The sequence below is a fragment of the Sparus aurata genome, chromosome 14 (genome assembly GCF_900880675.1).
Source record: "Sparus aurata chromosome 14, fSpaAur1.1, whole genome shotgun sequence".
In the NCBI taxonomy this organism is placed as follows: Eukaryota; Metazoa; Chordata; class Actinopteri; order Spariformes; family Sparidae; genus Sparus; species Sparus aurata.
The window spans coordinates 20,904,123-20,930,003 of record NC_044200.1 but is presented as its reverse complement, the minus strand read 5'-3'; the positions used below and the strand labels follow the sequence as shown (position 1 = coordinate 20,930,003).

At 41.3% G+C, this 25,881-nt stretch overlaps 2 protein-coding genes across 2 annotated transcripts in view; both read right to left on the bottom strand.

Moving 5' to 3' along the window:
• The window catches only part of creb3l2 (cAMP responsive element binding protein 3-like 2), a 31,342-nt gene extending 14,135 nt beyond the window's left edge, over positions 1-17,207 (bottom strand). Inside the window, exon 1 of the mRNA XM_030440691.1 lies at positions 16,538-17,207. Coding sequence (XP_030296551.1) covers positions 16,538-16,636 — 99 coding nt within the window. The 5' untranslated portion in view covers positions 16,637-17,207. The remainder of the gene's footprint in view (positions 1-16,537) is intronic.
• A 1,374-nt stretch (positions 17,208-18,581) lies between these two features.
• Positions 18,582-24,862, bottom strand: ssbp1 (single-stranded DNA binding protein 1). Its single transcript, XM_030440797.1, has 7 exons — positions 24,793-24,862; positions 23,901-23,979; positions 23,456-23,513; positions 22,475-22,615; positions 20,251-20,338; positions 20,008-20,096; positions 18,582-19,910 (listed from the first exon to the last, which is right to left on the bottom strand). Exons 2-7 carry the CDS (start codon positions 23,922-23,924, stop codon positions 19,873-19,875), a joined length of 438 nt encoding a protein of 145 aa, XP_030296657.1. The 5' UTR covers positions 23,925-23,979; positions 24,793-24,862; the 3' UTR covers positions 18,582-19,872.
• Positions 24,863-25,881: the final 1,019 nt, after the last annotated feature.

Here is a 25,881-nt window from a genome sequence, read left to right as displayed (position 1 = left end):
GGCTTCAGGCCATCGCACACGGTACGGTCTGACTTTAGGTAAATATTTGATGTTTGACCAGGTGTCACTGTGACTTATTGCAAAGGTGACATCTCTTAATTTAACGTGAACACGTTGTGCCAAGTTTGAAACACACTTCTCTTTATGATCTGACGAGTAAACTGACCAATTGTCTTGTTTCCTAGAAAATATTAGCAGTTACCAGGCAGACTTGACAGTAAAAGCCTCCACAGCTGTGTGGGTCACTAGTTAGCAGCTTAAATTAGTGGGCGGGGGCGAGGGGAGGAAGGGAATGTCCTCTCTGGTCTGTAATTCTTCTGTAAAGTAGGATACGCAAGGTCTGTTTTAACCCTTAGCGAGCAGACGTTTCAGCCTCGGAGTGAAGAGCAGAGGAAAGTCTGATGATGTAACGCCTTCCTGCCCTAAAGAGCAGAACCAGATGTTGAGGGAGCTCACTGGGAAAAAAAAGGACGTGAGCAGACTGAAGACACCCACACAGGCCCAGGGGTCATCTCCCTCCAGTCTGTGTGTGTGTGTGTGTGTGTACCTTGCCCTGGACTCATCAGTGTGCACACACACTAATAAATGAAGGCAAACACACACTCACACACACGAATGTCAGTCGGGATGAACTGCGTGACTCATTTGTTTGATTTGCTGGAGACTCGTATCAGCAGCCACACTATCGCCGGTTATCTGCTCCCGATTGGACACGTGTCGCTAATTTGCGACAGCGTTTGAAGCGATATCTGACCGTTTATCTGCGCGTTAGACAAACTGTACGGCAGTAAAACACTATCTGCCGCTGTACTTTAAAACTCTTCGATACCAATCAAGAACTCGTAGAACTTATCTAAGAAATATCCATAAAAACGCTTGGAAGTAACAGAAACTGGACGCTTGTTATATCTGCAGAACTTGCCTAAGAAATATCACATTTTTAAGTTTACAGCAGTGTCAAAACAATCCAGTGATAGTTGTCTGTTCTACCGCGGGTACACTGTGAACAGGAAGTGCTAATAGTGACTTCGGCACATTTTAAAACAAACAAATCCGACTTTGTATCAACAGGTCAATAATAAAGGCTCAGCTGTTTCTCACTGTCAGAGCCGTCAACAAAAGCCAGCAAGTCGTCTTCAATTATGAATGTAAAACGACTCATTAATAAAGGTTTCTTTCAATAATTCAAGTCTACAGTTTTAAAATTTTAATTAGTTGTTAATGAGTGAACTCCGGTCGAGATGCTCGATCACAGCGGATCAAAGGTTAAAGTCTCCATCGGATGAAACACCTGAGGAATTAAAGAGCTGAAGAAGCATTCAGAGATTAGATAAGACAGAACTTCCTGAGGGAAACTGTGCAACCAGTGCAAACACAAGTGAAATAATAAAATACATCTAAAATATACCCAACCAGAATGGCACGCAGTAGATCACATACCTCCACCACGGCCCAACAAACCAAGCAAACTACAGTTAAATTCAACTGTTCACTGGTTATTCTGCACATTATGTCCAAAGTGTAAATACGGCCACAACCTGGCAACTGAAAAGTTGTTTACAGCCGATTTACGAAGCAAATGTGTCATAAATTAACCTTGTTATTGTCTAATTGCTTGTCTTTATCACTTTTATTGTAGTTTAATGTCTAAAAGTTTACGCTTTCTTCTATCAAATCCCTTGATTTTGGTTTCAAATGCCTTTTTTTTTTTTTTGTTTTTTACTTGGGAAGCCCCCGCTGAGATTAATATCGGTTTCTCAGGAGTTTCCTGGGAAAGACAAGGAAGGAGAAACAGTATTTATATCAGGCTCATGTCCAGACACTTGAGACACGATATCAAACATCCAAAGAATATACAAAAAATACATGTTCAAGTACAGAGAAGAGGGTTGCGGGAACAAGACACGAAAGAGAAACAAGCATGTTGCTAAAATTAAAATTTCAGTTTCAGGTTTTTGAATGTGAGGCCTCAGACGAAGAGACACATCAGCTACAACTCTCGATAATAACACGTCTTATAATCAAATTTACTTTACAGGGAAAATGATTCTTCCACCGAAAGAGAAAATGTAAATCTTCTTCTCTGACTTCACTTTCACATCCAGTTTGAGGTTCCTGTACGATCCAGTTTCTCTGCCTTCTGAGCGAATCCCCTCATCATGACCCTCTGGTGAAATTCCCCAAAACACTTCAAGGTAAAAGCAGCACAACATTTGCATATACGTGAACCTCGGTTATTGTCGTCCTTACGTAGTTTGAGGATTGGCATTTCTTTCCTGCAGCTGGGAACCAAAGAGCAGCGAGTATCTGCTGGAATGCCAACAATGTGTGCGAGCTGCGTTAACACTCGGCTGGAGGACATGTGGAGAAGCTGTAGCTGCAGAGCGGCGGGGGATTCCTCCAACCGGGTCCTCACGCAACCCTCAAGAACTTGAACGTGCAGAGAGTTGAGTGGAGTCGAATCGGGAGACGACCTCCAAACATCTTCGTCTCTTATTCAACTCTCAAGATAACGTTTGTCCTGAGGGAAACCTTTATGAGTTCTCACACTCCGCCTGACAGTCAAACCTGCTCTTCGTTAGCTTCAGGTGTTTCTCTGTCAATCACGTGTTCTTTTAACCTTAAAACAAATATTATAAAGAGTTAATATTTGGAAGTTAAGTCCGTCATTAACTAGATAAACTCTCCTTTCCTTCGCCTTCATTGCGGTTTTTCTTCCACTTCCACTTGTTAGCACGCTGTGTTAGCATTAGCGCCAGGACACACAACACGGGCATGAAAGAAACAAGTGGCGACGAAGGCCGGCGTCGGCTGTGTCCTGGCCGGAAAGCTGCACCTGAACACACCACGAGCACTACAGCCGACAGCCAACCAGCTTTGTAGGAAATAACTTGACGCCACCAGACGGCTGTAGTCTGAATTCATCATTCAGAAAAGGGAAATTGGAAGACTGTGGCCGTGCAAGCTGCTGTCATGATAAAGAAGCGTTTTTTGACCGACATGCATGTCTGATGAAACAGTTGTAAATGACACTAGCACAGAAATGGAGGTGAAAATTTAGGAAACGGCTCTAAATGGGTGAAATCGTGGATACTACAGCGACGAGCTCATTCGGCGTTCCCTTTCTTTTTGCTGCTCTTCCGCCGATTGTACGTGCTCAATCGCCAAGAAGCCGCCAACAAGGACGACTAGTGGCAACGGCGCAGGACACACCGCAACAATTAGTGCACAGACGCCGACTGACGGTCCAAACATTGGCGTGTCTGGGCTCTTAAACTCAAAGCAAAGCTGAGGGTGACGGGAATCTGACAAAAGTTATTAAATAAGATGCAATTTCTGAGACCAAAGCCAGAATAAAGGCCGATGAATGAATCAACAAGTGCAGACGAGACAGACTCGACTGTACAGACTGCTGTGAGCCAACTTCCATGGAGGGAAACTCTTTATATCTGTTCATCAGAGTCAAATAAATCAACAGAACGTCCTCTCCCAAACAGAAACATGCCCACATAGACATGACGTCAGATTTAGTGATGACATGTCAAGAAAAAAGGGTGTTTCAGTCGGATTTTTCCTCATTAAAAAGTCAGAGGAAAGTCGAACAAACAGCTTTTTAATGCTCATATATCAGTAACGTGTCGGTGTGATTAAACCCAACGACAAGCTGCACTGTGAGGATCCGACACAAACGCCTTTAAAACAGCCTGAAACTTTATTCAGCCGAGCCGGAGCCTGCATCAGATATCCGGACTGTGTATCTCTCTGGGACCACTTATCATCTCTTGTAACAGCACTGAGACTCCAGGCTGGCACGTTGTTTTCGCCGCCGCGCTGTTATTGTCCGTGTCAGCATAACAAGACGGATCGCAGGCCTTGGAGGTCTCCGGCTATCTGGGTCTTATCTGACGGAGCAACCAAGGCCTCGCGTCTGGACTGTGTTGCAGCTCTCGCGGCGGGTCGGCTTTATGTGTCAGACTCGTCATTCCTAACAGAGTGCGAACACCGTCTGGCTGCTTGTCTCCACATGCGTTCATCATTCGTTCCATAATGTCGGATTCCTCCCCCGAGGAGGAGGAGGAGGAGGAGGAGGAGGAGGGCGAATCCCCGGACAGAGTGACCTCGCTGCTGAAAAATGTCCCCGTTCTCACAAGGAGACGAGTGCAGCTCACAACAATCCCTGACCCAGATTCAAGACATCGATCCCTGAAAACCTTTATTCTAATCGGGGAGGCGACGAGAGGGGAACGGGAAGGAAGGAAAAAGCAGCAAAACAACCTGCGGCATGAGGACGGGAAATCCTGACGTGATTGAAGCTGGCTTGTTTTCCTGGACCGGCTTATTATCACATGCAACAAAAGGAGAAGCCGAGCAGTTGGACTCTGGAAATGTTTGGCATTCTTGATAAAGAAAAAATGACCAATTATCAGAGAAGTTGAGGATTAATTAAACATCTGTTCCTGCTGAGCAGAGAGGTGGAGGCCTCATCCACCCAAACCCTGAGGGCAGATCGTCTCTGAGTCAAAGTGATTAATGAGATACTTTAGTTCGAAGAGTAACCAAGGAAGGAATCCATCTCAAAACAGGGCTGCGCAGACTCGGAGTGGATGGGATGTTAAAGCTCCTGAATATGCAACTTCTTTTCTTTAAATGAAAGTGTGACAGGGGCGGAGAGATGGTTAACGGATGCAAACAACAGGATGTGAGAGAGAATAACAGTAGGCGTGATCTCCAGCCGGGCCGCGAGTGTTTACCCTCCACCCACAGCTGACGACAGGAATACACACACACACACACACACACACACACACACGTTAAACAAACAGAAATCAAAGCAGATCCATTACAAACCGGTCCGCAGGCCTTCATTTCCATTTCCTGTTTAACGCCGCGGCCCTCGACCCCTTTTCGGGCTCATTAATGCTTCACGCCTGAATAAAAAGAAGTCCGAAGTTATGCCGAAGCACGACAGGAAGTGGGTTAAAAATAGTAAATGTCACGGCGAGATGTCGACTTCACCGAGCGGTCACTCAGTCCTGATATTAGAGCGCACGTGTGTGTGTGTGTGTGTGTGAATTAGTAATAGAGATGAACAGAAGGCCTCAGACTGAGACGGTATAAAACGGACCAAGAGGATGACAAATGGAAAATGGCCTCTGTATTTTCCTCCCAGGTCCCCCTTTCTTGTAAAACCCCCCCCTGAGTCTGGCTGGTGAGAGCTTCCAAGAGGTCCAGAAGGAATCCCACCCCCAACACACACACACACACACACACACACACACACATAAACACACAGTGGCACAAACTTTCCAGTCTCTGTCATCATGACCGAACACTCAGTCCAACCCCCACTCTTCCCACAAATATCCAAACACACACTGAACCCTCCAGATGTTGCACAACGACTTCTCTCCAGGGTAACACTCACATGGGCTCCTAAATACTCCTGATACTACTGATAATGTGCTTTTATACCTATGATACATAAAAGGATGTGGCTGGCTGTAATATAAATGTCCATGAAAAGACCAAAACCAACAAGCAACAAGTATTGTCTGTTTTCTCAAAGCCTGATATTCCTGCTGCCCTAAATACTCACTGGAGAGCAAGCAAGTGAAAATAGTCACTGCGACATGAATAAATTAAATAAAATGAAACCATGGACCAGATCATAGGGTTTCCAACAGAAAAGTTGTTATCAGTGAGGTTTTTTCCACCTTAAACTAGCTAAAGACGAACAAAAACAGTCTAACGGCTGCAGAAAAATAACCCATCCATGTTAAGATTGGTTCCCTATAAACTTTATAATTACTTTCTTTATGCTATTCATTCTGCCGCCAAAACAGGAAGCGGCATTTGTTTTCCTGGTCAGAATCCCCCAAAGAACCAGCTGATGGAGGAAGCGAGGAAGGTGAAGAGTGATTGAAACCGAGGTGAAACAAGAGTGAAGGGACGGCATTCATCTGATGGCGAGCGCTCCACTGTCTGTTCCCTCTTACCAACGGGACTTGAAATGGTTCAAAACTGAAACTCTTCAGAAAATAACAAAAAACCTGTCCTTACACAACCAGGTGTTTTAAGAGGCCAAATTTAGATTCTTACGGTTGTTTTTTTCTTTGGACAGTAGCCATGTTGCTAAAGTCTGTGTCGCTAACTTGAGCTAACCCTCAAATATGTAATCAGCAGGTTGTAAGCAGGACGCAGGAACTCTGCTTTCAGTCTTAAAGAGTCGTATCGTTCATTCACCCACATTCAAAAACAGTAGCTGCACAAACGGTTCTGCAGCTATAATGTTAGCTTCCTGCTAACGTCATGCTAACTCTCACACGCTGCACCCTCGCTAACGTTACGCACGACCCACGTACGGAGTTATGCCTTAAGTTTGGCACACGTAAACACATTTTAGCTTAAAAAACAACCTGTAAATATATCTTTAATAAACTTCCCAATGCACATGAACGACAGGAGAGTTTTAATCAATATCCATAATGATCCTGTAATCACTTAGAATTGAGTTAATTACAATTATGGGTGTTAGCGTCGGTGCGACTCCACTTCCTGTCCCCCAAACACAGCTGCAGAGAGACTGTTTGTGCCAAAGACAAGCACAGCTGCCTTCTGGTGTCTCTCACCCTCTCTCTCCATCCTGAGTGTGTGTGCTGTGTGTAAACTGGGTCAACACACACACACACACACACACACACACACACACACACAGACAGAGACACATAACTTTTTCCAGCTCTCCACTGTAACACTGACCGGTCTTTCAGTACTATCACACACACACACACATCAGTGGACGGGGTAGTGAACTCCCTCACCCTCCTGCTCACACACATTTAAGTTTCTCCAGCTTTCTCTTGTGTTTTATCATCACTTAATCTTCCTTTTCATCAACTTTCACTAGTTTAAATCACTTCACCCTCAACAGGTTTCATCTCTTTATCACTTCAAACTGCTCCTGTCTTTCAGCGAGAGTCTCTCGAGCTTCTTCTCTTTGTGTTTATCTGGATGTTTGCCGCGGGATTATCCCCCCCAAACAATTGTTGTCAAGATCAGCGAAGACGTTACGTAGGTCGGAAAACAAACGTAGTTGTGGCCGCCGGGTGAAAAACTGGGTCAATGCCGGTTTCTCGCCGAGTACCTCATAGTGAGGGTTTTTAATCCCTGGAAAAGGCAAACACTCCAGGAAACTTGTTTGGGCGCGCTGCTGATCTTAATCCCTCCGATGAAGTTGCCAAGTAGAAACACGCTTGAATGTCATGTCACACACCATCACACACAGACACACACACACACTGTGAACTTTGAATGGATGAATAGGTTTGTTCACGTCTGACGGACTGAGGAGGTTCATGTATGAGGGAAAAGAAGGTGTGATGGAGAGTCGCACTTTAAGAGGAATGTGCAGAGAGGGTACAATAATTATTTGACTACAGGGTTTAAAATGTTGACACAGTTCAAGTCCTGTCAAAGACCTGATGTGCTGAAAAACACGATGTTTCTGTTCCAAAAACTGCATGAAAGAAGAAACGTTTTCATCGATCATAATCCAGTATTCTCATGAATCATCAAATTTCAACGTTTTGTCTGGGAATAAATTAACACTCATCATTAATCATTCAGCCGACATGATATACAAGTTTATAGGAGAAGTTCAGAGAAGAAGAAGAAGAAGAAGAAGTTTAACAAAGAAGTTTATCATAGAAAAAGACGAAAAAGAGGAAGAAGAAGAGGAAGATGTTTATCGTAGAAGAGGAAGAAGAAGAAGAAGAAGAAGAAGATGTTTATCAAAGAAGTTTATTGTAGAGGAAGAAGAAGAAAAAGAAGATGAAGATGCTTATCGAAGAACTTTAACAAAGAAGGAGAAAAGATGCTTATCGCAGAAATAAAAGTAGTTTATCGAAGAAGAAGTAGAAGATATTTATCGAAGAAGGAGAAGGAGATGTTTATCGAAAAAGAAGAAGATATTTATCGAAGGAGAAGAAGATGTTTATTGAACAAGAAGAAGATATTTATTGAAGAAGATGTTTATCGAACAAGAAGAAGAGGAAGAAGAAGAAGAAGATATTTATCGAAGAAGAAGAAGAAGAAGAAGAAGAAGAGTTTCCTACATGCTGGCTTGTGACCAGCCAAGACAAACTGAAACAATATTTTTATACAAAGAAAAGAAAAACTTAACGTATCACATCTGCTGACTTTGCCAACGGAGACAGATAATGAAGAATTTGTCACGGTCAGTGTTTCACAGAGGTCTTAAAGTTTCCTCTGACTCATCAACTCCCAAAACGCTGATGTTTTTAAGGGAGTCTGGAGCTGATTTGGTGCCAACTTGAGATTTCTCAGAGAGGATAACAAGACCGCATTAGGAGGTTTAAACTCCCTAACCTCTGATGCACTCCTCGGTCGCTTCATCTTTCTTTTTACAAACTCGGCCAAACGTTGCTCAATTTTTGGATGTTGCCAAAATCGCTGGAAATACTGAGGAAATTGTTTCGTAATATAAAATATAAAACAAGACAAGTGTTCACAAGTACTCTGGGTGTTGGGTTCATCCATTCATTCAGCTTCAGCCTCAAACACAGATAGAGAAAATGTGTGCGGGAAAAGGGAAAATCAGACCGAAAAAGGAGGTTCGAGGAAGAGAAACATGGAGGTTAATAAGCGGTTTTGCAGGAGAAGTCGGAGCGGCGAAGAAGTTTCTGGCATTTTGGACAGGAGCCGACTCGTCCTGGCTCTCGGCTCAGCCTGAGGAGGAGGAGGAGGAGGAGGAGGGCTGGAGCGAGGGGTGAAAGATCAACCGGACGGCGGATGGAGAGGTTACTTTCCCGAGAGTACACTCGGAGCTACGAGTCACGATACGAGCTGCAGGATCCATTAAAAACATGAAAGCTGAGTGCATCTCACAGCTCGTACACCTCGCTGTTTAATACCACGTTTAACGGCTTTAAACACTTTGAAGTTCTCGCGCAGAAATCCCTTTTAAAACTCTGCTGACTCGACCGCTTTGAAGTCTATAACATGGATGTATCTTAATTTCTCCTCAGTTAATGCGCAGAAGAAGAAAAGAATAAGCGGTCAGTGTGTCGCACTGCTGCAACTAAATAAAACTGCTTCCAGGCTCATTTTAAGGGCTGGGTGTATAAGCAGGGATATTAAGCCCACGCCCTGCTAACCACACACACACACACACACAAGCTCACACACAGCCATTTAAACATTTCATGGTGCCTTAAGCAAAACAAGAGGGGGCAGATGGGGGACGGAGAATCAAGAGACAGACAGAAATACAGACAGACATGAAGAGGTAAATTTAGTTTAGCCTCAGAGAACCGAGGCTCCTGTGGATTTTCCATAATGATCCCTCACACACACACTGATTGCTACCCTTCGCCTTGCTCCCAAATGGCTTCCTGCCTGCAGCAAGAAAGAGCCGAAAGAGCTCCGGTCTGAGTTTTCAGAGTCGGCCGAGAAGTTGCATCAGACGTGAAAGAAAGTTTAAAACGTGTCCTCCATGTGCGGAACATCTGTAGATCGCCGCTGTCCCCAGAGAGTGAAAGTCAGCAAGATGGGTTTGATTTAAGGGGAACTTTAAAGTGATTTATAAAGTGGATCAGAGACAGGTGAAGTTATATCTGCCAAATATCGTATGCTGACCAGGGTGGAAACACCACAGAAGAAGCCTTTAGAGGCAAAAAATCTGGTAAACTTTAGTAAAATCGGATTGAAACGCCACAGCACACATTTTGTCGGACGTCCGTTGTTTCGTCTGATTTCAAATCACATGCAGGCCGAAAGCAAACTGATGGTGAAAGTCTCTGAACTTGGCAGGCAGATTAGCAGACTTTATCAGAGACATGAGTTGCAGGATAATATCTCAGGTTTGCATGGTTCAAGCTCAAATCTCTGACTTGGAATTCCGACCTTTTCCTCGCACGTTTTTCCGCATCAGTGGTGCTTTGAGCTAAATCCTAACGACCAGTGATCCAAACGACGACGCTAATACGCTGAGTTTTCTGATGAAACAATAAAGGGTGAAACTTTGGGTGCTCGGTGGAACAACCAGTAGTTTTCACTCAACAAAGTCCCTCATCATAGATCTTCAGGAACAAATGAAAAGTCTAATCCTCTAGTATTAAGTTAGCATGCTAATTTGTGCTAATAAACACAAAGCGTAGTCGAGGCTCATGGGAACGTCATTAGTCACAAACTGAAGGGTTGGATGGATAAAACACTGAGAACAAGTGATGGAGAGTTATACGACTCCATGACACGTTGAGACATTTCACTGAAAAACTAATTTCACTCAAGTGTCAAGCTGCGTGTTGGTGCAAGTGGAAAAGTGAGAGGATCACAAAGTTGCTGGGATTCGTTATCAGTGAGCCACGAATGTCTAAAAGTCTAAAACACATTCGCAACCTTTTGACAACAACAAGTTAAAATTCATGCCCATGTGCTCGTCTCTTCTGTAACACTACAGCTCTAACGTTATATTTATTTTGCATATCACGACTGAGAATTTAACTGAGCATTTACATGACGATCCACTAGGAGCCAATTAGATGACACTCATTCATAACCTGGAGTCATTTTCTCCTCTCTCACAAAATATACAACACTGTAATGTTAAGGGGCTCTTTGTCTAACAGTTTGTGTAAAATTGTTAAGTTGTGCAGCACGCAAAGCAATTATAGTTGAAGTAATGAGCATTTAATTGAATCTCAATCCCAAATATTTTCTTAGTCTAACAGCCAGAAACTGTTCTACAGCAGGAAAATCAAGTCTGCTACTTCTTTGTATCATGTTTGATTATGTGTATCTTGCACAAAGCCTCAGAGTCTTAATTTTCTGTTTGACCAACCTGAAGATCCGGCTCCACACCTGCAGAAATAACACTGTAGCTTCATTATCATACACAGGTGTGTTCGTTCAGCTGAGCTACAGACAGACAGACAGGCAGCTCTGAAACTGAAACACAGACGTGACCTCTGACGGGCAATAAAATGTGACTGGTTGTGAAATTATGTCGTCATTTATACATTATCTAATAAAATAGAGCTGCTGGGTAAGTGTGTGTGTGTGTGTGTGTGTGTGTGTGTGTGTGTGTGCACACTATCACCGTCCCTCCCTACAGACACATGGACCATTCAGAGAGAGGCCACTACAGCGAGCAGGATGCCCTGCCCCGACGGAGAACAGGCTCTGCACTGTGAGCACATGGACCAAGCTGTTATGTGTGTGTATGTGTGTGTGTGTGTTTGCTCTTGAATAAAACGACTTTACGCTGAGAGTGTGCCGAGCTCTCACGGGCCAACATGCATATTTATAAAAAAAGTTTGATAGCGGAGACTGAAGCGAGGCTTTAACTGCAGGCACGCTGTGTGTTATGTAAGGAAAACCCTGGAGCATGTGCACTGCAAATACTCCCTCTTCCTCTGCACGTTGGTCTTTTTCCTCTTCACCGCAGGAGCAGCGAGTACAGCATGTGTTGAACACCACGCCAAGGTTTTTTTTTAAAGTACGTGCATGTGCATGAAATTGCATTTAAATTTAAGGGTACACTCTGGCCGCTGTCTGTCTGTTTCCAGAGCTGTCTGACAGAAATCCGAGCCGTGTCCTTTACGCTCCGTCTCTCTCTCTGAGCTGCTGACCTTTATCTTTTATTAAAAATCTGCTCCACCTCCAGTTTAAAGTGGCTTTTCTGACTGCTGCACATCTACATTCATCGTATACCTGCTGATCAAGTTGTACTCTTCAACCGTTTTTGCTGCACCCAAGTCATTATTTCCACGGTTCACTGTTGAGTCTATTGATGACAAAAAATGTGAAAAATGCTCATCACATTTTCCCAGAGCTCACAGTGGCGTCCTCAGACTGCTTCTTGTTGTCCAAACAACGGCCCAAATCGCCAAAACTCTTCATTTACGTCTTAAAAAAACCCAACAAATCATCACATTTAGGGAGCTGGAACCAGCAAATGAGACAGTTGATTGATTTTCTTTGCAGGTCTGTTATGAACAGCTTCGTACAAGATGGTGTATCTTTGATTTCTCTGACTACATATCCATCCGTAACTTACCGTATAAGTAACTTTTTATCTTAGAAAGACTAGCTATTTAAAAGCATGAAAAAGTCTGTTCACTCATGCAGGTGTGAGATGCTTCTTTGTTGGATGCTGGCGTAGTAGACGACATGATTTGATGTTTTAAAGTTATACTTAACTTAGACATAAGCTGCTATAATCAGATTTGTGTATCGTGTAAAGTATCGCTAGTAGTGATAGACCAATGTGCAGCTTGTGTTTTAACCTCTTCCAGCCGTTTGTTTTGGTTTTGTGTCCTGTAACTTAACTATTTTAGTTCAGTCTTTGCCCTGAAATCAAGCGAAAAGTAAAAATGGTGTGATAAACCCAACATACACGACCTGCCCGGCACCAAACAGCTGGCAGACACAGTTATCGACTAGCTGGTGATCACAGAGGTGCATTAAGCAGCTGGAATGTCCAATATTTCCCTCAGAATTTGGAGGTGGAGACCAAAAACAGAGCAAAAAAGGTGAATATTGGTGCGTAAGTGAACAAATCAAATAGAAATGAGTCACATCTTCTTCTATCAGTCAGTGTAGATAGGCTATGAAGATCTACAGATGAGAATGGGGGTCCAAGAACCCAAGATATACCAAACAATGTGTTATAATTTACAAGGTTGTGTCATCAGTCCGATCAAATCATAAGAGAGCTGCTTCAGCACAAAAGCTGGACCGACGAGATCTTCCAGAGTGTCATAAAGAATATCAACATTCCCATCGTTTACAATATCATATGAACTCCAGATGTTACTACTACACAGCCTGTTTCCCCTCCCCTGACGAAGATATAAATCATATCACACAAACATCTACGATTACTTCACACAACGTCACAGAGGATTGTTTTGAAAGGCGACTCCACCTTCATACCGATACAGCGTCACTATCCTAAACCTGAGGAACTTGATCCTGATAAAAGGCCTTCGTGCAGCAGAGGACAGTAGTGACGGCAGTAGCAGGCGTCATGGGTGAGGATCCCACACATGCCACCGACTGAGAAGGTTAACATTGTTGTGAGGAATCCAATGTCAACAGACCCCCCGCAGAGACAGAGTGAGAGTGAGACTCGACCCAACAAAGACTCCAGTCTGCTCCTCGGGCTGCCTGAGATTCAAACACTGCAGTCTTCACATTCATGCATCCCCCACCCTCACACACACACACACACGCACACACACACACACACACACACACACACACACACACACACACACACATTCTATTCATGCTTTACTATATATAGAATATTCACCTCTCTAACATCTTTACACAACCTGGTCTTTGTGCGCTTTGAAAGAGTGAAAGGCTTTATGTTTGACGACTAATCAAACATGTGGAGAGGAGCTCAGTGCCAATACAAACAGGTTTGTGTTATCAAAAGCAGCTAATGTACAATAATGCAGGAACTTATTGTGGCTAATGCGGTGAATTCATCATGTATAGCCTCCTGTTTCGCCAAACAGTAAAAAAGTTGTTGTTTTATTGTGAAAGTTGTTGAGATAAGGTGTTTAAAAACATGTCAGATCATCGCACTACTTCTGCTTCTGCCCTGGTCTTTCTTTCACAATAACTACTAACTGTTAATGATATATTGTCACAGAAACAATTATGTTCAGCACTTCTTTTGTCATTTTAAGATCAATTTGATTTACTGATATAGTGATAATAGGATCATAATGTCAGTGCAACACAACAGCAGTGAATATTTCAGTCTTAAAACAAATACTGAAATATAATATATGACATAAAACCACACAAAGGAAATTGACTTTCATGCTCTGTTAACAAAAATTGCATCTCAACACAACACTTAATATCCAGGTCAACAAAAATGGCGGAGCTCACGTTCATGTATATTGGAAGGTAGATAAAATATGATGTGACGTTAACGTCATCGTCTTGACAGGACAAATTCTAAAAAACTACACGAGGAAGGGCAGTGATGCAAAAGATTCAAGCGTTGGGTGATTTTTCTCTCTCTGCTGTCATAACTAAATATAATGTCCATCGGCAGGTCAAGCTCCCAAAACGTCCTGTAATTTTTCCTGTCATGCAGAAAAACTCCTGCAGTCAACAAAAGCAGCTGCAGCTCCCTGTTCTGATCCGCCTGATGGGATCTGACAGGATCTGTAGCCTTAGGACTTGTTTCAAGGACCTACATTCACAGCTTGAACACTCTGAAGCTTCAGAAACACAAGTCTTTACCTGTCTGTAGTGTGTGTGTGTGTGTGTGTGTGTGTGTGTGTGTGTGCGTGTGTGTGTGTGTGTGTTGTCTCAGGGCTCAGCAGGCCTCTGTGGTGTCTGATTCCCATCCTGCAACCAGCTGGATTTTTCCCTGTAAACCCAAACGCTCCCCCCGTTGTCTCAGCACACAGACACAGACACACACACACATGCACACACACACACACACACACACACTCACTCGGGTCTCTGTCTCACTCTCTCCGTCTCACACACACTCTCCTCTTGGTCCACAAAGACACATATGGCTGGAACACACACATCTTACATAACTGGAGGTGAAAGGACATTTAGAGCAGTCCTCCTTTTACTGAGGAAATTCTGTGTGTCTGTCAACTCTTCCTACAGTATTCTGACACAAGAACATTAGCAAGAATGAAACCACTGGATAGTTTGAACCAGAGACCACTGTTCCAGGCAGTGGTATAACATTTCTGTGAAACCACTGATTACTTTTAGTGAGAGACAATTGTTTTAAGCGGCATTTCAACATTTTCATGCATTAAATCGCTGGATATTTTTAGCGAGAGTCCGCTGTTTGAGACAGAGTTTTTACATTTGCCAGCGTGAAACCACTGGCTAGTTTTAACAAGGGACCACTGTTCAAGTCACTGTTTCTACACCGATGGATATTATTATCAAGACACTTCCATTCAAGCCGGTGATTCACCCTTTCCAAGCGTGAAACCACTGGATTTTCTTTTTTTCTAGTGAGAGACCACTGCTGTAGATGCTGTTTCTGAACTTGCAAGCATCAAAACACTGCATACTTGCAACTAAAATCCACTGTTCGAAACAGTAATTCAACATTTACCAGCGTGAAACCACTGGATATGTTTAATCATTGACCACTGTTTGAATCAGCATTTCAACATTTACAAGCATGAAACCACTGGTTACTTTTAACTAAATTTAGCTGTTCAAAACAGTAATTCAACATTTACAAGAGTGAAACCACTTGAGCCTCTACTGTTCAAGATGGCATATAAATGTTTGCAAGCATGAAACCACTGGATATTTTTAGTGAGAGGCACTCTTTCTACATTTGTAAGCGTGAAACCACTGGATATTTCAACAGAGACAACCATTCCAGCCGGCAGTTCAACGTTTCCAAGCGTGAAACCACTGGATATCTTTAATGAGAGTCCACTGGAGTTTGTAGGTACTTTTCCAACAAGCGTGAAACTACTGGACGGTTTTAAAAACAGACCACTGCTCGAGACAGACCTTCATCATTTGCAAGCGTGCAACCACTGGACATTTTAAATCAGGATACCACGCTTCCAAACGGTATTTCAAACTTTCAAATTGTATGAGATATCTTTAACAAGAGACCATTGTTCAAGTAAGTGTTTTGCCATTTGCAAGCATGAAACCACTGGATATCTTAAGCAAGAACTTTTAAGCGTGAAACCAATGGATTTACAGGAATTTTTGTGCAAAAATACCAAATATTCTTATTTTCAGCTCCTCAAGAGTGAATGTGTGCTGCTCTTCTCTGTTTTATGTGATCAAATGGTGAATTAAATACAAATATGACTGGGTTTCTGACAGTTGGTTTTAACAAACAACCGATTTTATGTGGATGAATGGGAAAATTACAGTTTGCTGCTGATTTTCTCAATGTATTTTTTTTTTCACAGCTTTAACTTGTTTCTTGTATAAAAACTTCATATATATTTGTGCAAAAATGCCAAATAATCTCCATATCCAGCTCCTCAAGTGTGACTGTGTGCAACTTTTCTCTGTTTTGAATGATCAAAAAGTGCAATAAAACTGAATATATTTCGATTTTTGCTGTCAGTCAGACAAAACAATACATTTGAAGATGTCAGGATGGACTGTGGGAACTTTTGCTGGAAGAAAACCAAAGTTGACTTTTGTCCTTGACTAGTTTTTCTTTTCACACACAGTTGTATCCTTAATTTATTTTTTGGGTTGTATGCTTGTGTGAAACAGGAGAAAACCCAGGCTGAGAGACTTGCATCACCTTGCTGGAACCCAAGGCTCAGGTTGTGAGTGGAGAGCCGGGTACTACACACAGAGACACACACACACACACACACACACACACACACACAGAAAAGTAAACAAAACTAAGACCACGATCACAGAGAGATAAAGGTGATTATATCCCCCTGATAGGCTCCAGAGTCAATCACCAGGCCCTGATCAATCACCCACACATCCCTGATCGATAACTTACGTTGGTGTAGAGCGCACAGTCGATCTCCCCGGCCTCAGACAGCTCGCTCAGGTTCCTGTCCCAATGTAGAAACGGTTCACTACTATCCAGGATCTCCATGATTTCCTCCACAGCCTCTTCCTCTCTCTCTGTGTGGCCTTGTTGGTGCGACACAAGAAACTCAGCAGGTTTTATTCTGATGCAGTCAGGCTGAAAACAAACTCCAGCGGCAACTCCGCCAGAAAAAAAAAAAAAAACAACACAGAGAAACTTCCCAACAACTTGTGAAGAAAAGGGGATAAAAAAAGAAACACGTCCGGTCGGTTTGCACTCAGAGAATGACGTGTGAGGAGCTGCAGCGGTCAGGTCGAAGCTGAGAAGTGATGTTGGTGATGTTGATGTTGTTGTTGTTTATCATCTCCTCTCTGGTTCAGGGGGTCCACAGGCGGCTCCCAGCAGCCTCTCGTCCCTTTTTCTCTGCTCCTGCTGCTCCTCCTCACTGCCCAGACACACAGGAATGTGAGGGCGGAGTCACACTCAGGCGCAGGAATCAGAAATACAATCGAAAATAAATCATTAAAATCAGTAAAAGTTCTCGCGACTGTTCGTTTAAATGTGAGAGAGTCCTTTGCAGATTTAATGCAGGATATTAAAAAAAAACGTGTGGTTATCTGTCTGTTCCAGCTGTTTGTGATATTAGGGTCAAGTACCAACATTAATAAATTAGTGTTTCCGGTTTGGGATTTCAGAATAAAGATCTAATTCCTCAGTTCCGTTTTTTTGCAATTTGTTCTGCGCAAGATGGTAAACAGCATTTTATTTATGATTATTATATGCCTGCACACTGAAGTTAAATACACCTTTGGTCTTATTTTTTCAAACAGGAAATTTTAAATTAGAGCATCTGGCTAATTTAAACTGTCAATGAAGACCGTGTGATATGATCAAAAGCTCCAAAACTGCTACTAAAGGTCTAGAATTAGCTTTGTATCCAACCTAATAAGATGTTTTTATTGTTGTTTTCCAGTAGCATAATAGTAGTCACTTTAGTTATTGTATAGTCAATGTAGTAAAGGAATAGATAAATAAACAGATGAAACTGTTTTAAAAAATATACAAATTCAAGCATTTTTTTTTTTTTTTTACATAAAAAGTCTCTTGGGGTCAATCTAATTTAATCCAATTCAATTCAAGACATATATTTCTGCATTAATGTCATATTTCTATAGTTAATAGGCATTAAAATTACATTTTAAAGGCACGACTGTAACTTCTGCTGCCTTCATATCGTCAACACAGGAATATTACATTTATAATAATAACAACCAGTTTTCTCTTTGTGTTTTAATTATGATGGTATTTTCCTGAAATATATAATATTTATCGTATTTATAATCATTTTAGTTTCTTCTTCTTCACCCTTGAGCCTACATGCTTTTATTTTTACATTCTCTTCGCCATTTCCGGTCTCAGCCTTGCTCGTGCCGTTGCTTGACGCAGCTTCTCTGAACTGAATCCACAGGTTCCTCGACAACACACAGCCCCGCCCAAATCCAGCCGGCGGACCAATCAGATCGCTCCTCTGTTTAAAGCCCGTTCGAACGTACAGCTGAGCCTTTAACTGACAGGTGAGGCAGCCAATCAGGAAGAGGGGTCGAGAACTCCAGCGACCAGTAGATTTAGGCCAAGAATACCTCTGATTTAAGCCCGCCCCCGCTGTCAAGGAAACAGCCAATCAGCGTCCACCAGTGAGAAAACTTTTTTAAAAGTCTCTTAAAGTGAATTCAAAGTGAAATCATATATAAAAACGTGCTTTTAGTTCACATAATCACCATTTAATACTTGTTTTATAAGTTTCAATGCAAATATCTGTCATTTATATTCACTGAATTCTGTTTCTGATTTTTTTTTAAATGTTTCTAAGTTTACTTTAATGGCTTACATGTAACTTTTATGATTTTTTTTCCTCTTTAAAGTGCGTTCAAAGTGAATTTAGGAAACACAAATGTACACAGGATGGTTAAATCATACATGTTTTGACTGTAGTGAATGAACACAAACAAAGTCTGGAGTCAAGTCTTATAATAGGAACTGTTACATAGAGATGAACCAGCAGCAGTGAGCTGAAATCAACCAGGAAGGAAATGAAACACTGATATATGCAATCGCAACTGACAAGAAAGTGACAAAGCAGAAAAAAAACTAATGCAGATAAAAACAAAAGAACATGAAGGACACACACTAATGTTGTTTAACTGAAGGAGAAACAGAAAAAAAAAAAGGTGGATCTTAATTCCTCTAAATCTGTAAGTGCTTTGGAAATTTAAACATTTCACTTCGGTTGAACAACTTTAATTCATGAGAGACAGCTGAGACAGCAGCTGAGAGGAAAACTTTACACTTCAGTTGGACAGATTTTTCTTCTGGCGACAAATTCCATGAAAAGTTTTTCTCACACCTTCATCCACTCCTCAAACTTCTTAACAATGAAGCTACAACAACAGTGCAGCACTCGACATGTTAACAGTCGGTTTTGTTTCTTTTGCAGCACTGCTGGAGGATTAAACACAGCGATCTGGGGTACAAACATCTCGGCCGCACATGCACCCGAAAATCTGTGAAGAGCGACAAAACATTTGCATTGGTTGCACCGGTGCACCTGAAACTCAGCTGGTCAGATAAGAAAAAAAGTATAAAAATATCTTTGTAACAATTCTTGCTGCATTTTTACTTTATTGTTGAAGAGTTTAAATTACAATGTGTTTATGGGTTAGCTTAAACGAGAAGTTAGTCACAGCAGTCCGACCGGTGTGAGAAAGTTAGTCTGCAGCTCTGTGAATGATTTCTTCAAAATAAAAGACCTGGGGAAAGTAGATGGTTCGAGACGCCTGAATTACAGTCGTCCACATCAAGAAACAACTCCTGATTTACTGAGCTTAAAGAGACTTTGTCTTAACTGACAAGGTAAAGAAAAACTATAATAAACTTGTCAGCTCCAACACGATTTGCTCTTAACAGAGCTACAACTTGTCCAACAGTGACCAGTGAAAACATGTTTCACCTCACATTATTCTCTGCGGTAAAACTTGGGCACACGCAAAAACAAAAAAAGAAAATACAAACTGTTTCTTTGTACTGGCTATTTACAAAAAGCAGGATCAGAATCAGTAAATGTATTCGTATGACACTTCGGGGCTCTTTGGGCTTCTCTTGATGCCTGCGTCCCCCCTTTTCTCCTGTGTGAGTCAGTTCCTTTACTTGGTGGCATTCAGAGTCCTCAATGTTACGTTTGAATAAACATGAAAATACAAAAAGAAGTTGACTTGTTGTTGGGCGGAGACCAGGAGGAAAGTCCTTCACATTCTCTCTTTGTCGCTCAGGAAGACGATGTTGTCTGGAGAGGAGAGGAAGAAATAAATTGTTTTAGTCTAAACATGTCAAATAAACGTTGACATTAGATCGTGAGGAACAAGTGTGTGTCGCGCTCTGACCTGCGATGATGGTGGTGGCCTGACGTCTGACTTGGTTCTTGTCCGTGTACTCTCCGTAGTCCAGTTTTCCCTCCACTAGAATCCTGGAGCTGAAAAGGAGAATAACCAGGATTCACAACAAGATCTCAACATTTTGAACACTAGTACACAAACTGCCGTTTAAAGAAGTTTTAAATATCCTAATAAATAAGAGAATAAATAAAACTAAATGAGTATATTGGAGGTTCTGGTCCCGGCTCGTACCCTTTCTTGACGTACTGGTAGGCCACGTCTCTCAGACCGGGTTTGAACACTGATATGCGATGCCACGTCGTCTTCTGGCTGATGTCGCCTGGAAACACGACACACATGAATCATGATCAGTCACGTAATGAGCCGTTACAGCCTACTGGCCATTAAAAAAAACTCACGTTAATACTCAGAAGGTTTTCTGTTATGACCTCTACATTGATTTCTTATCAGCCCATTAGTCATCTTTATAATTTTAAATGGTGAATGAGGCATTAGGGCTGGAAATGAGCTTCAGGGACGTCGCAGTATTACTGGGGCATTTGAGTGCTTCTGAATTCAGCTTCTTACATCATTTATGGTAATCTAAAACCTTCAGATCTACCATCATATATCATGTGTTCAGATTCATTGACTGAAGTCGTTGTGCAACACTGACCTCTAGTGGCCGAATAATAACACTTCAGCAGAGCAGATCAGGAAATGTTATACAGTGGTGTAAAAAGTACCCAACAGTCACCGTTGAGAAACAGTCGAGATATCATGTTATAAGATCATTTTGGTAAAAGTTAGAGTCACCAAGACAAATAGTGAGTTGAGTTTTAGTCTTTAAGGATCTGATATTAAATGTAATCGAGTATCAAGAGTAGAATTCAGAGTCAAAGCAAATTATATATATATATACATGCATTTACTGAACATTTACAGATTATCAGTTCTGATATTTGGAAACTCTGATTATTCAAATGTTTTTTTTTAATACATCTGAATACCAATAAAATAAAAACCAATAAAATAAACTAATTAAAACACGCACTACGTCTGCTCTGAGTTATTACACTTTTAACCTGACTTTAAATCAGCACGAGGGAAAGTAAGATAATGATAATGAATCTTCCTTGATGGGTGAACCTTTCCTTTTAAAAAGGGAAGTCCAGGTCCTGATGTGGGGCTTTAAACTTTTATTCAACAGGTGTGAAGCCTCGTGTGCTTTAAAGTGAAACTCTCGCCAAAATGCAGCCGAGGCTTTTTTTGTGAATGAGTCAAACCTTCGTGTAAAAGCATAATTACAACGAAAGTGACACTTTTAAGATTCACCGTATTTTCGTTTTTGGGTCAAGCTCATTTTCAATGGGAGTGCTACGGGCACTTTTACGATAGCATCAAAATCTCCATTTTTAAAACAGTAAGAAGGCTCGACACAACATGAGACTTTGCTCGTAGTATCACCAGGGTCTCTACACATGAACACGAGCATTGAGAACATTGTTTGTGTACACAGAGTTTACTAAAAAGAAGGTTTTTGAACCGCTACTGTCTTCTGGCAACAACGCGATATCTCACGTGACTTTCCCGGCTTTTTATTTTAGTATTGTTTCTTACATGAGGCTCATTTTTCAACTCAAGGTCAATATTGTTTTTCGCTAACGACAAAACAAATTATCCTGCATTTATATGGAACTAAGCTTTAGGAGCGTTCCACCTTAACTGTCCTCCGTGTGACGTCACATTCTGAGATCGACACGGAACAAGCTACTGCTAACATGAGTTGTTCAAAAACCTGCTTTTTAGTAAACTCTGTGTACACAAACAATGTTCTCAATGCTCGTGTTCATGTGTAGAGACCCTAGTGATACTACGAGCAAAGTTTCATGTTGTGTCGAGCCTTCTTAGTGTTTTAAAAATAGAGATTTTGATGCTATCGTAAAAGTGCCCGTAGCACTCCCATTGAAAATGATTCTGACCTGAAAACGAAAATACGGTAAATCTTAAAAGTGCCTCTTTCATCGTAATTATGCTTTTACACGAAGGTTTGACTCCGGTACATTCACAAAAAAAGCCTCGGTTGCATTCTGGCGAGAGTTTCGCTTTAACTACATTTCAGTAGCTGGGATTTTACGAAAACTGTTCCCCCCTCACTGCAACAACAATCTGATTTACCAGTTCATCAAATTATAAACCAGACTCCAACAATGAGTCTTCAGATACTAAAGGTCAGAAACCAATATCACCAGTCTGTTCTAGCTTTTGGCTTAATGTAAAACTGGTTTGTAAATATTCTTCAGCGCTCCGACCCCAAACCTCGCCGCTGAAAACCTTTGATACTCAAACATGTTGGTCTGTGTTAGTTACAGTCTATTGCACAACCATTTGAGCGTGAAGCACACTGAGTTCACTTGTAATTAAACATGCTTCATTTGCATGCATTTCTATCATCCGGTGTCCTCTGACGTCGCACCTGTTTCATTAATCTCTGGCTCTCCGGTGCGCCACATTTCATTGGTTGCTACGGAGAAGATGGTCACGGGGTTGCGACCGTCCACTTGTCTCATCACCGGGTCCTGACCCACTCGGCCCAACAGCTGCACGCGGTTTATCGCTGGAACACAAACACACACACATCTACGTTATCAGAGCAGAGTTATGAAGAAGAACGCAGCTTTTTAAGGTACCTTCTCCAACAATTACAGATTCCTGAAACCTTAATCATCACATACACATTCACAAAGTTCACAGAATTCCTTTACATTCACAGCAACCAACGTGTATTAGGGCTGGGTATCACCAGGTACCTCGCGATACGATACTATCACGATATTTTGCCCACGATAACGATAATATCACGATACAGCGAATCTGCGATAATCGGCATATTGCAAGAAATTTCATCCACGATACATCACGATATCTGTGTCACTGAAGAAATTCAGAATTTATTGACTGCACTGAATCCATTTCACAGGAATTACAAAACACTGTCAATCAATTTCACATGAATGACAGCCAAGTAAACAAAGAGTATATTGCACAGTGTCTCTTCTTAACACACACACTGACTACAACTATCATTAAATATCTATATGTGTGGGTGTGGGAGCTACTTAAACCATTTTTTAAATTTTATTTGGTTGTATACCTATGTTTGAATAAAGATAAAGCTGTCCTCCGAAGAGGAATGGTGGTGGTGGGCCAAAAAAAAAAAAAAAAAAAAAAAATCATTTTTTTTTTTTTTTTACATTTTTAAATATCGATATTTGGCACCAGTGTATCGATAACGTACCTCAAGACGAAATATCGCGATATATCGTAGTATCGATATTTTGGCACACCCCTAACGTGTATTATCAGTTTTTTTATATTAACTTTGATGTATTTTTGTTCTGATCGTGATTATATATTGCTTGCTTGTTAGATGGAACTTCGGAGGGTTTTCACTCACATCTCTCCAGGATGAGGTTGGCATCAGTGCTCCTGTATCTCACCACCTGTCGGAACAGCTGTGGAAGGACGAGAGGAACCACATAAATAAAGTATTGACTTTATAAAATCGTAGGTATACTGAGCTGTACAAAACGCCTTAAACAGCCGTGGGTCAAACATGTTATTTCCCATGTTATATTCTTTTATTTATGCGTTTCTTTGAGATCACAAGTTTCCGTTCTTTGCTTCCCAAATCACTCTTAAGTGACGACTCCTTGCTTTAAATCATTTTCTTCGGCACATTCACTTTAATCCCTCATCACTTCAATGTACCACTTAAAATTGCTCCTACAAGTCTGACCAGTAAAAACACAGCGAGTCATCTTGACTAAACTACAGTGTTTCTACAGGTATACGAGTTCAGCATGATAGATATGGTCTAGTACCAATTGATTCTTGCTCACCTGTGCTGAGGCACTTCTCAACATCTTCTTTGGAATCGGTGTGCAGCCAACAGCAGCTGCTGACTTTCTGAGGACAGAACTGAACGATAAAGGGGCAGAAAATCACTGATTGAAGGCAAAGCAGCCACATGAGATTAACATTTAGGCTATATCTATTTTGACTAAACTAGACGATATTCTGAGGGTAAACTAAACAAAAGACTCAGTATGATGTAATGCAATTCAACAGCCAAGCAAACTACAGCCTCCAAAATAATCAAAAAGTTGAATCAACATCTCTCTATTAGATTTAAACACAAATTGACACTTACACGCCAAATGAGGTGAGTGTTTTTTTGTCTCAGTGTATCTCAAAATTGTGTTTAAGTACAGAATTAGAGTAAAAGTACTTTGTAACTTTCCACCACTGCTGACAAGTTATTTCTAAATTGATCTGCTAGGTGAAAGAGGGATTTTTTTTTTACTAATTCCAAGTGCTGTAAAGTGAATTATTTGCTGTTTCATGTAATGATGAGCTGATTATAATAACAGACACAACAACAACAAAACTGACAGATTTCAGAATGGAGTTTGGTGAGATTATAAATGTCAGATGGAGGTTTATCCGCGTTTCTGGGTCTGAAGTCAGACAAGCTGAGGAGCCAGAGGCGAACATGGTTTCACCGTCAGACCACCCCCTTCATTACAACAGCAATGAGGCTTCAGCAGCCTCCCGCGCCATCGGATGTGGACATGAGATAACCCCTTAAATTAACGTTTTTATGAACGGGCATTGGTTCAGAGACAACGGAAGCCGAAACAGCAGATGGTCCGCAACACGTAGAAAAACAGAACAGAAAAACAGCGTTAACGTGAGCTAACAGAAGGACAAAGCAGCTGAATCGAAACTTACCAAGTGCGAGACTCCAGGAGACACTTCGGTAACCTCACGCTGCTTCCGGTCCGTCTCCATTAGACTTCCGAACACAAAAGTTCCGCTTTGAAACTTCCCACATAAATGTTATATTTGTTACATGTCAATAATATTCTTTTCTTTTAATATTATATTTTTTATTTGAAAATATATAAATACATAATAGGTACGTGATGTACTTTTTAATATTTAAACAAATAAAAATACATACAAATTAACTAGTGATTCAGTAATTAGCCATTAATGAGTCTTTATTGGTAACTACATTACATTACATCCAGAGACAACTTAATCAGATATTAATTTACACTTTATAAACAAGTAATTGTAAAAGTCTCTACTTTCACACACAGGAAGCCAGTGCAGGGATTTAAACTGGATGTATGTGCTCCACCTTCATAGAGTTAGTAAGAAACCCTGGCTGCAGCTGCAGTTGTCTGATTTTTGTCTTTTTACTAAGAACAGTGAAGACACACTCAAATCCGTCCATCCTGCTGAACATAAAGACAGAAATAAAGGATTTCTAGACTGATTTTATAATTGTCCTCATGTAAGTCACAACATTCAGCGTTGTGTTCATAACTACATCATGATTTCTGTCTCAATATGTAGATTTTTCTGCCCTTGATTCATGGTGAGCGCTGACCTTTAATCTTTCCTGTTTAGGGCCAAAAAAAAAATTATTCAGTGTTCCCTGTATTGTAGAAAATTAACCTGACCAATCCTCCTTGAACAAACTTAAGCCTGCTTCACACTTGCACTGTCACTGGATACATTCAGATGAAATTATCAATGAAAATTGGGGTGAAAATATTGATTTTTCTCCATTAAAATCATTCAGCTATGTTACACAGATTTTCTTGCCGAAGGATGACTGTTCTGATATGTTGGAGGAGCTTACATGTGCACCTTTGGTACACTTACAATCCAACATAACTTCTGTGTGTTTATGCAACAACAAGCTATACTGGTTGTACAAGACATACTGCCAATGTGAATGTGAATGTGAAAGGATAGATTTTTGAAATAATAAAATAAAATAACCTCACTCAAAGTCACCGTAGATCG